Below are 10698 nucleotides of genomic sequence, written 5' to 3' on the forward strand. Positions count from 1 at the left end.
GCTCACACACTGCAAGGAGAACAGCATGCATCACAATCAACACGGTGGCCTTTGGGAGTCCACTCGTAAATCTGGACAGTTTGGTGTGCAGCAAGTATCCTGACAGGCACTGGCTTCACGTCTTCCATCAGCTGCCTCAACGCTGCCTGAGCACAACTATCATGCAAGAAGCACAGGAACTCCAGTGTGGTTGACCCGTTCCACGGACGAGGACCCTGAGACCCACAGACGCAAAACGAGTTGCACCCAATCCCAGCGTTAGTAAACGGCAGGGCCGCCAGAAGCCTACAGTCGAGACCCTGACCGCCTCCACGCCTCCCCGGCTGCACGGTGGACGCAATGAAGCAGAACTACGCATGCGCAGCCTTTCCCGCGGCCCCGCCCCCCCGGCAGAGTCAGGTGAGTGGGGCGGGCTCCAGGCCGGAAGGAAGTGGAAGGTGGACCCGGAGGGGAAAGAAGCCCTCCCCCGGAAGTCCCTTCTGCCTCCGGAGCCTGCTCCCGGAAGTGCTGGTGTTTGTAGCTGGCGTGATGGCTTCAAGGTTACTCCGCGGAGCTGGAGCCCTGGCTGCGCAGGCCCTGAGGGCCCGCGGTCCCAGTGGAGTCTCCGTGGTGCGCTCTATGGCGTCTGGAGGTACTTGGCCTGCCGGGAGCGCCGGGAACCCGCGCCGTTGCCCTCCCGGGGTGGTGTTAAGGCAGCAAGGAGCGGGGGGTTGAGGCCGTTCAGCTCCTCCGGGCCCCAGTGACCGCCCCAACGGACCTGAGAACCTCAGACTCCGCGGGCGTCTCCCCGTTGTTCTCGGCCGCCGCTGCTGCTACTGACCACCATACTGACCCTTCTGCGAAAAAATCCTAAACGGAGACGCCGGGTGACCTTGGTGGGCAGGGGTTGCATCCGGGACGTGGAGGGGCTAAGCCGCCCTTGAGGCCCGCGCCCGCCTCAAGGCCGATGCACTCCACTGGGACTCTGGTTGATCTGGTTTTAGAAAAAATGTGCCGAAAAATGGGCTTCCATGGTCGAAGGAAGAAAGGATCACCCCGTGTACCACTTTTGGGTATCGTGACTCTGGTCCTTAGGGGACAGTGGGTATGGGTAGCCTCTAGGAGCCTGTGGACCCACTAAAAGTATGCAAAGATGCCCATATGTGCATTTTCCTTCTTGATCATTTCAGGCGACATCGTAATTCACGTATTTTCCTTTAGGCGGTGTTCCTACTGATGATGAGCAGGCCACTGGGCTGGAGAGGGAGGTCATGCTGGCTGCACGCAAGGGACTGGTGAGGAGAATCTTGTGTCTTCTCGGGAGCTCATGGCCTTGGGTGGAGTCAGAGCGGCCTCCTCTCTGGGAGCTTTCCAACCAGGAAACCTGGCTTGTGGGAACAGTACTGCTAGCCCCTAGAGGGTAGGGGTCATTTGGCATAATGGACCCTTCATTTGTTTTTCAGGACCCGTACAATATGCTCGCCCCAAAGGCAGCCTCAGGTACCAAGGAAGACCCTAATTTAGTCCCTTCCATCACCAATAAGCGGATAGTGGGCTGCATCTGTAAGTACCTCACCACTATTTTCTTACCCATTTGTTTAATATTTGTTTAATATACAGGATGTCTATCAGTTGCTTCACATCTGTTGTTGTGTGTGAGTGTAGGTGTATAAAGAAGATGTGTGTGTAAATAAGTTGTTCTAAGGGTCTTGGCCATCAGGCCTCTCTGCCCGAGTAGGTCATCCTTAACCGTAAAGAGGCCTGGAACATCAGTAATACTGGCTCATTGGAGAGGCAGCATGAAGGAGTATTCATCTAGAAAATATTTATTGTACTTTCTCTTTGCCACACACCATGTTAGGCACTAGGGGTACATACCAGGATGGACCCAGCTTTGGGGTTCTACGTAGGCAGGGAACTGTGAGAACCTATGGTGACTCTGATAAGAGATCAGCTTACTCACAGGTAAACTTGGCCTCAGTTGCTTCATCTGAAAAATGGGGAGAGAGCTTGAACTGATCCCTTAAGGTGTCAGCCATAACTCTGTGTCTCAGAGGTGTCTGAGGAAAAGAGGTTAACGTTGAAAGTCCCCTCTTCTAGGCTGGATGGCCTTCAGCCACCTTTTTTATTTCAGGTGAAGAAGACAACAGTGCTGTCATCTGGTTCTGGCTGCACAAAGGCGAGGCCCAGCGATGCCCTAGCTGTGGAACCCATTACAAGCTGGTGCCCCACCAGCTGGCCCACTGATCCCCTGCACTAACTCACTGAAAATGTGATGTAAAGTTTCTTCTTTCAATAAAGACTAGCCATTACATTGGCTCCTCCTCCCATAGTTGGCTGGTCTAATTTCTTTCCTGTTGTTTTTTCAGAAGGAATGGATGATTATGTCGGGAATATCTATCTGTTAATACTAGCTTGCCATCCACTTGCTTTTGTACACCGAGATTGCCAGTTCCCTAATGCAGTGATAGCTACCACCTGGCATGGGGAAAATGGGCTGTGGAGTCAGGCTGACTGGACTTGTAATACTGGCTCCATCATCTAGCTTTGTCACTGGGGGCCTGCTCTCTGAGGGTGGGTTACATCTTAAATATAAATAAACAAATAAATACCTTGTGAGGTGTTAGGAATAACAATATATAAAAAGAGCCTGGCAGATAGTAAGTCCTCACATTATTGTAAAGACAGAGTGGCCTTGTGGGGAGAGTTTTGGCTTTGAAGTCTTAAGGGAACCAGGTTCAAAGCATAGTTCATGGGGATGCCATCAGCAAAATATAGAATATGGGACAGTTCCAGAAACCAGCAGCCAGTTTCTTCAAATAAATTGCAAGGAGAAAAAAAACAGGTATGAGTACTTATCAAGTGAAACATGAGGATGATACCAACCAAGAGCAGTGCGTGGACCTTGTTTGGATCTTGAGTTGAAAATATCAACTGTAAAGAAAAAAATCAAATAGGGATATTTGGTATTTAGGGACTTACTAAATTTTAGACATGTTAAAGGAATTAGTTTTTTTTTTTATGCTTTAGCGATATATACTGAGGTACTTAGGGGTGAAATATGTCTGAGATTAGCTTTAAAACAGTGAGAAGAAGAAAGAGAGTAGTTTGGGGTATGACTGATCCATTGTAGCCAGGTACAAGAGGGGTTGTCGTTTTTCTACTTTTGTGTATGTTTGAACTTTATCATAATAATAAACCAAAAAAAAAAAAGAAAAGTTGAGAGAAACAGAAGACTGATTCAGTCCCTTTATACCTGTGACACCTTGGACAATTAATTTCTCAAAAGCTATTTTATCTGTAAAATGGAAATAGTACATATTTTGTTTTGGGATTTACCATAGAGGTGGCTTTGGGTACTTTTGCCACAAAATTGATCCAAACTAGATCTGTAAGTTGAATTGATGATGGGAGAGAAAAGCCCTTTCCTTCATCTTTTTTTTTTAATTTAAAATTATTTATTTATTTACTTTTGGCTGCATTGGGTCTTCGTTAACTGCGCATGGGCTTTCTCTAGTTGTGGCGAGTGGGGGCTACTCTTCGTTGCGGTGCGCGGGCTTCTCACTACAGTGACTTCTCTTGTGGAACACGGGCTCTAGGCACGCAGGCTCAGTAGTTGTGGCTCGCGGTTTCTAGAGCACAGGCTCAGCAGTGGCGCATGGGCTTAGTAGCCCCGCGGCATGTGGGATCTTCCTGGGCCAGGGCTCGAACCTGTGTCCCCTGCATTGGCAGGTGGATTTTCAACCACTGTGCCACCAGGGAAGCCTCTTTCCTTCATCTTGCCTTACCTCCTCTTAAAGGTACAAAGCTACTGCTTCCTTTCCTGGCTGTCACTCATCTCATTTCCAGGAAATGTCCAAGCATTTATCTGCCATTCAGGGCCATTCTCTGGGAAGGGGACACCTAAATAGCCACCTACCACTCCCACCTTAAATGCTGTTATAAAGAAGAGTTTCCCAGTCAGGAAGACTGCTTTAGTGCTACCCTCAAGCCCTCTTGTCTGGCCCACCTCCTGCATCCTCTTTCCTTTTTCACCGTCTCCCTTTCCAGTCAAAACTCTACTTAGAGTGGACTTTTGACTCCTCACATCATTATTCTGTCTGCTTCCTCCCTCATCTCCAAGCCCACCTTGCATCTTTATTATTTTTTAACTTTTAAAATTGAAATATATTACAATATTATGTTTCAGTTGTACTACATTATGAAATGATCACCATGATAAGTCTAGTAGCCATCTGTCCCCATACAAAGTTATTAAACTACTATTGACCGTATTCTTTATGCTATATATTACATCCGCATGGCTTATTTATTTTACAACTGGAGGTTTGTACCTCTTAATTCCCTTCACGTATTTTGCTCCTACCCCCCTCCCCTGTTCTCTGTATCTATGAGTCTATTTTCATTTTGTTTTTTAGATTCCACATGTAAGTGAGATCATACAGTTTTTGTTTTTCTCTGTTTGACTTATTTCACTGAGCATAATACCCTCTGGGTCCACCCATGTTGTCACAAATGGCAATATTTCATTCTTTATGGTGGAGTAATATTCCATTGCATGTATATATTCATTCATCTATTGCTGGACACTTAGGTTGCTTCTATATCTTAGCTATTATAAATAATGCTGAAATGAACATTGGTATGCACATATCTTTTTGAATTAGTTTTTTTCTTTGGGTAAATACCCAGAAGTGAAATTCCTGGATCATATAGCAGTTCTATTTTTAATTTTATGAGAAAATTCCATACTGTTTTCCATAGTGGCTGCACCAATATACATTCTCACCAATAGTGCACAAGGGTTTCCTTTTCTCCACATCCTTGCCAAATTAGTTATTTGTTGCCTTTTTGCTGATAGCCATTCTGATAGGTGTGAGATGTTATCTCAATGTGGTTTTGATTTGCACTTCCCTGATGATTAGTGATGTTGAGTATCTTTTCATGAGTCTGTTGGCCATCTATACGTGTTTGGGAAAATATTCAGGTCCTCTGCCCATTTTTAAATTAAGTTGTTTGTTTTTTTGATGTTGAGTTGTATGAGTTCTTCATATATTTTGGATATTAACCCTTATTGGATATATTATTTGTAAATATCTTCTCCCATTCAGTAGGCAGACTTTTTGTTTTTTTGATACAAATCTGTTTCATTGACCTATGTGTCTGTTTTTGTGCCAGTACCATACTGTATTGATTGCTGTAGCTTTGAAGTATAGATTAAAATCAGGGAGCATGATACGTCCATCTTTGTTCTTTCTCAAGATTGCTTTGGCTATCAGGGTCTTTTGTGGTTCCATACAAACTCTGGAATTATTTCTTCTAGTTCTGTGGAAAATGCCACTGGTATTTTGATAGGGATTGCATTGAATCTGTAGATTGCCTTAGATACCCCCTTGCTTCTTTTCTCTTTTAAAAATTTTAACCAGTTTTCCCCTAAGAAAGAAAAATCTCCATATATTTCCAGACTGTGGTGGCAGAATAATGGTCCCCCAAAGATGTCCCATGTCCTAATCCCAGAACCTGTGAATATGTTAGGTCGAACAGTAAAAGGTTATTAAGATTGCAGACAGAATTAAGGTTGCTAATCAGCTGACCTTAAAATAGGGAGAGTAGCCTGGATTATCCAGGTAGGCCCAATAATCACAAGGGCGGCAGAAGAATGAGAGTCAGGGGGATGTGACTGTGGAAGAATGGTCAGAGAGATGCAATGTTACTGGTTTAAAGATGGAAAAAGGGGATCACAGGCCAAGGAATGCAATTAACCTCTAGAAGCTGGGAAAAGCAAGGAAATGATTCTCCCCCAGTCTCCAGAAAGAAACACAGCCCTCCTACCACATTGATTTCAGATTTCAGTGCAGTGAGACCCATGTCAGACTTCTATAGAACTGTAATGCTTTAATGGCATCAATAGATCAGTAAATTCAAGTCCTGTCTCCTGGGTTAGTGGGTCTCAAATTTCGCTGCACATTAGAATCACCTGGGTATATTTTTGTTCCCCATACCCGGCTCACACCCAGACCACTGAAGCAGAGTCTCTGGGGGTGAGACCCAGGCATTATTACTTCAAAGTTCCCCAGGTGCTTTCAACATGCCGCCAAGGCAGAGAACCTCTACCTCAGGCTAACCACAAAAGCACAAAAGCATGAAGAGCTCTTTTTCTTGCCTGTTGGTAACTGGGAGCCCTAGGGGCAAAGAGGAAATGTAACACCCTTCACTAGGAGCACCAAACCTTTGCTTGTGGGTAGAAATGGGCTCCATCTAGCCATTTAGCAGCTTAGAAATTGGATCCTGTCTCTCCTCACTAGGCAAGAATACAGGTATCTCTCTAATGTTATTTATTAAACAACCTGAAAGTACAAAGATCTTTTTTTCTGGAACCACTTGAGTAAGTTGCTATCTGATGCCCCATCACAGGTTAGTGTGCATTTCCTATAAAGACATTCTCTCCTATACCTGCAATATGACTATCAAAATCAGGAAATTACAACTTGTACATTTCTACCATTTACTCCTCAGACCCTATTCAAGTTTTGCTAAATGTTCCAATAACGTCCTTTATAGCAAAGAATCCAGTTCCTGTTACCTTTAGTTGTTATGTCCCTTTAGCCTTCTCCATTCTGGAACAGTTCTTCAGCCTTTCCTTGATTCCTGTGACATTGACACCTTTGAAAATTACAACAAGAACTTAGGTTTGTCTGATGTTTCCTCATGATTGGATTCAGGTTATGCATCTTGGGCAGGAGTAACAGAGGTGATGCTGGACGCTTCTCAGTGGGCACATGACGTCGATTTATCCCATTGCTGATGAGGTGTTCACTTTGGTCACTTGATTAAAGTAACGTCTGCCAGGTTTCTTCACTGTATAGTTGCCCCTTAATTATTATTATTTTAAATTTAATTTTAGTTTTTTGGCTGTGCCATGCAGCTTGCAGGATCTTAGTTCCCTGACCAGGGATTGAACCCTCGCCCTCAGCAGTGAAAGCGCAGAGTCCTAACTACTGGACCACCAGGGAATTCCCACCTCTTAATTTTTTTAAAAAAATTATTTATTTATTTATTTTTGTCTGCGTTGGGTCTTCGTCGCTGCACACGGGCTTTCTCTAGTTGCGGCGAGCGGGGGCTACTCTTTGTTGCGGTGCGCGGGCTTCTCATTGCGGTGGCTTCTCTTGGGAGCACGGGCTCTAGGCGTGAGGGCTCAGTAGCTATGGCACATGGGCTTAGTTGCTTCGCGGCATGTGGGATCTTCCTGGACCAGGGCTCGAGCCCGTGTCTCCTGCATTGGCAGGCGGATTCTTAACCACTGCGCCACCAGGGAAGTCCCCACCACCCCTTAATTATTAATAAGTATCTTACAGGGCAATACTTTGAGATGTCAATACCCTGTTCCTCATCGAACTTTCAACTTATTAATTTATATCAGTATAGACTTATGCTTTCACATTGTATTCAGTGAATTATAATTCATAACTGTCATTATTTTTTGATGTTTAATTTGTTCCAAATTTGACCAGTGGAAGCTTCTTCAAGCAGGCTCCTGTGGCCTTTTGACATGTCCCTATCATTCTTGTATCACTTCTTTTATACTCTGGCACAAAATGTTGCAGGCTGTTAAACCCGTGAGGTAGGTGCTATTATTATCACCCCCATATTAGAGATGCGGAAACCTAGGAACAGCTCCAGATTACACAGCTAGTTAGTTGTGGTGGCAGGATTGTGAATCCAGACCATTTAGCTCAAGCCTGAGCTTTTCCCCTCTAACTTTTTATTTTGAAATAATTTTAGACCTACAGAAAAGTTGCAAAAATAGTACAGAGTTCCTGTTTACCTTTCACCAGTTTCTGCTAACATTAACCTATGACATTAACACATAGTACAGTGACTGAAACCAGGAAATTCACATTGATACAGTACTATTAACTGATTTTGCCGGCTTTTTCAGTAAGGTCCTTTTCTGATCAGAATCTCATGTTGCATTTCATTGTCATACCTCCTTGGTCTCCTCAAACCTGTGACAGTTCCTCAGTCTTTGTCTTTATAATCTGTCACTTTTGAACAAGATAGCTGGTCCACTGATTTACAGAATGCCCTCAGTTTGGGTTTGCCTGCTGTTTGCTCCTGGTTAGGTGGAGGTTATCCAAGAATACACAGGTAACATTGCGGTCTCTTAATGCATCACGTCAAGATAGTGACTTATTACCGGGGATGTAAACTTTCATCATTTGGTTAAGGTGATATCTACTAGGTTTCTCCACTGTAAGGTTACTATTTTTCCTTTTTTAATTAGTAAGTACCTCATGGGGAGATACTTTGAGACAGCGCAAATGTCCTTATTTTTTGCTTACAAGTTTTTGCATCCATTTTTGCCTGCAGCAATGATAACTGTGATGTTTGCCTAACAGTGATTTTCTTTTTCTGTTATTCCTTCTACATTCATTAATTGGAATTCTACAAGTAAAAACTGTCCCTTCTCCCCCATGATTGATCTCAGACTGGACTCATGACTATTTTATTCTATGACTTACAATCCAGTACAAATTTGACCACTGGGTGCTCCTGCAAGTTGTTTCCCAAGTCCTTTAGCCAGGCCCTCTTCTTTTTTGAGCACTTTCTTCCTATACAGTACCACAAGATATTCTAGGCTCATTTTATACTTTCTCTGCCCCAGAAGGCAATTTCTCCAAGGACCTCTGGTTCCTTTTATTGAAGAATGGTATTTAGAAACCAAGATCTGAATACTATACGTGCTTATTGCCACTGGGGTGTCATTGTCTCTAGGCCCTCTGAGCAGACAGGGCTAAGAAATATACACACATATATTCTAACCCATTTACTTCAGTATCTTTCTGTATGTATAATAAAAGCCATGAGTTCATACTACCTCCAATCCCCATCCAACACCACAGGGTTCATTCTAGCCTTACCACCTTCTCATCTGTAGCTTTTCTCCAACAGTGAGAAACCCAGCAGGGCCAGAGCTCTGTAACCACGCCATCCCTGCAGGACAGGGAGTAGGGAGAGTGTTCCTCGGCCTTAAAGGATGGGATTTTGACAGACATTAGGGAAAGTCATTCCCAGCAGAGAGAAGACCATGAGTAGAGGCTGGCAGGCAAATCAGGGCATGACGCTGCCTAAGCCTAAAACAGGGAAGGAACAAGACTCCAAAGGGCCAGAATTAAACGCAACAATGCATAGCTCATGAGGGTGATTTCACCAGCAATTTCGCATCAATTCAGTTTTATTTCACCAAGCAGTGGAGAACCGCCTGACATTTTGGATTAGGAAGTGGCAGAACCAAGGCTATCTGGGCTTTAGATCCAAGGGCAAATGGATTGGGTGGGGAGGATGGAGCTGTGGTCATGAGCTAGGGTGGTGGTGGTGGCTACCGTGGAAAAGAAACCAGGTGGGAAAGTCGCTACAGAACCAACAGAACCTGGCAACTGACAGAATGTGGGGAAGGTAAGAGGAGGGAGAAGGCAAAGTGACAAGGCTCTAAGCCTGTGTGGTTGGGAGAAAGTGGTACCATAAACAGAACCCCAAACAAACAAAGGTTTCTCTGTAAATTCTGTTTCCCCCTTGGGGACAGGCACGCTGTGACCACAAAGCCTCACAAAATGTTCTCTGAAGACAGGCCTGACTCAGTGACCTCTCCCCTCCTGCCTGATCTCTTGAGTTCTGGGCCCTCCCTCAGCCCCACCAAGTCCATTGCCTTCAACACACAGCTATGATAACCATGCGCCCCTGACTGACTGCCCATCACTCAGGACACAGCTAAAAACCCTCTCAAGGGCCCCTACATGCTGGCCCCAACTTACCCCTCTGGTTTACCTCACATTATAGCCAGAGACCACTCACGCTGCCCTGCGCCTTGGCCTCACTTGGGTCCATGTCCTTTTTTTCTAGCCCCACCGGTCCCAGGCGTCTCCTTGAACTCTTACCTCTCCCAGGAACACCCCCTCTTTACCTGGCTAACCCCTCCTGCACCCGTGCAAGTCCTCCTGCCCCACCTGCTGGCTTAGATGGCCCTCCTCTTGGCCCCCCAGCTCTGTACTGAAATGCCCTGTTTATCTTTCTCCCCTGATCTGTATGTTTTTAGGGGCAAAGATATGTCTTGTTTACCACTGGCTCCAAACACAAGGCACCTCCTGGACATACTGTAGGTGTTCTTGATGTAAGTACTTGACGAAGGAAGGAGAGGGTAGACACTCTGAACTCACTTCTCACTGCTCCCTCTCCCTCCACTGCCCTTCCTCTCCTTGCTGCTCAGCTTATTCTCTCAGAGCCCAGCTCATCGATATAGCCTTCTACATCTCTCCCATCACCCCCCTTCCTGACTTGTCTGAACTTGGATCCTGTATCAGTGTTGGTCTATTGGCCTCAGCTACATCTGAGCCGGGCAGCAGAGGTGCTCAAACAGAACAGGTGAGGACGTGGATGCACCAAGCCCCAGCCCCGCCTGCCACAAGGCCCCATCCAAGAATAAAGGGGAGGAAGGCAGCCTGTTCTCTGCTTCTCCTGGTAGACTGCAGCAAGCGTGTAAAGAGGCTGGGGAATTCCGCCACCAGGTTGAGAGCCCAGCCTCCTGGGGCCTCCCGTGCCACGTTGCCCCGCCAACCACTGAAATCTCAGGCTTCTGAGCTAGAGCCAGTGCCGTGCTGCTTTGGTCCTCAGGGATGGAGGAGCAAACAACAGCGCAAAGAACCACAAGAAAACACAGCCACA

At 45.6% G+C, this 10698-nt stretch overlaps 1 protein-coding gene across 1 annotated transcript; it reads left to right on the forward strand.

Moving 5' to 3' along the window:
- Positions 1-486: 486 nt before the first annotated feature.
- Positions 487-2311, forward strand: LOC133105154 (cytochrome c oxidase subunit 5B, mitochondrial). Its single transcript, XM_061211096.1, has 4 exons — positions 487-631; positions 1201-1274; positions 1443-1542; positions 2114-2311. Exons 1-4 carry the CDS (start codon positions 529-531, stop codon positions 2224-2226), a joined length of 390 nt encoding a protein of 129 aa, XP_061067079.1. The 5' UTR covers positions 487-528; the 3' UTR covers positions 2227-2311.
- The last annotated feature ends 8387 nt before the right edge of the window (positions 2312-10698 follow it).

Source organism: Eubalaena glacialis, chromosome 14, assembly GCF_028564815.1.
Source record: "Eubalaena glacialis isolate mEubGla1 chromosome 14, mEubGla1.1.hap2.+ XY, whole genome shotgun sequence".
Classification (NCBI taxonomy): domain Eukaryota; kingdom Metazoa; phylum Chordata; class Mammalia; order Artiodactyla; family Balaenidae; genus Eubalaena; species Eubalaena glacialis.

Bases quoted from the DNA above. Each gene is read 5' to 3' on its own strand.
- LOC133105154 (XM_061211096.1), top strand. From the start codon at position 529: ATGGCTTCAAGGTTACTCCGCGGAGCTGGAGCCCTGGCTGCGCAGGCC. The intron at 632-1,200 runs GTACTTGGCCTG...ATTTTCCTTTAG, and splicing joins GCGCTCTATGGCGTCTGGAG to GCGGTGTTCCTACTGATGAT. The intron at 1,275-1,442 runs GTGAGGAGAATC...TTTGTTTTTCAG, and splicing joins TGGCTGCACGCAAGGGACTG to GACCCGTACAATATGCTCGC.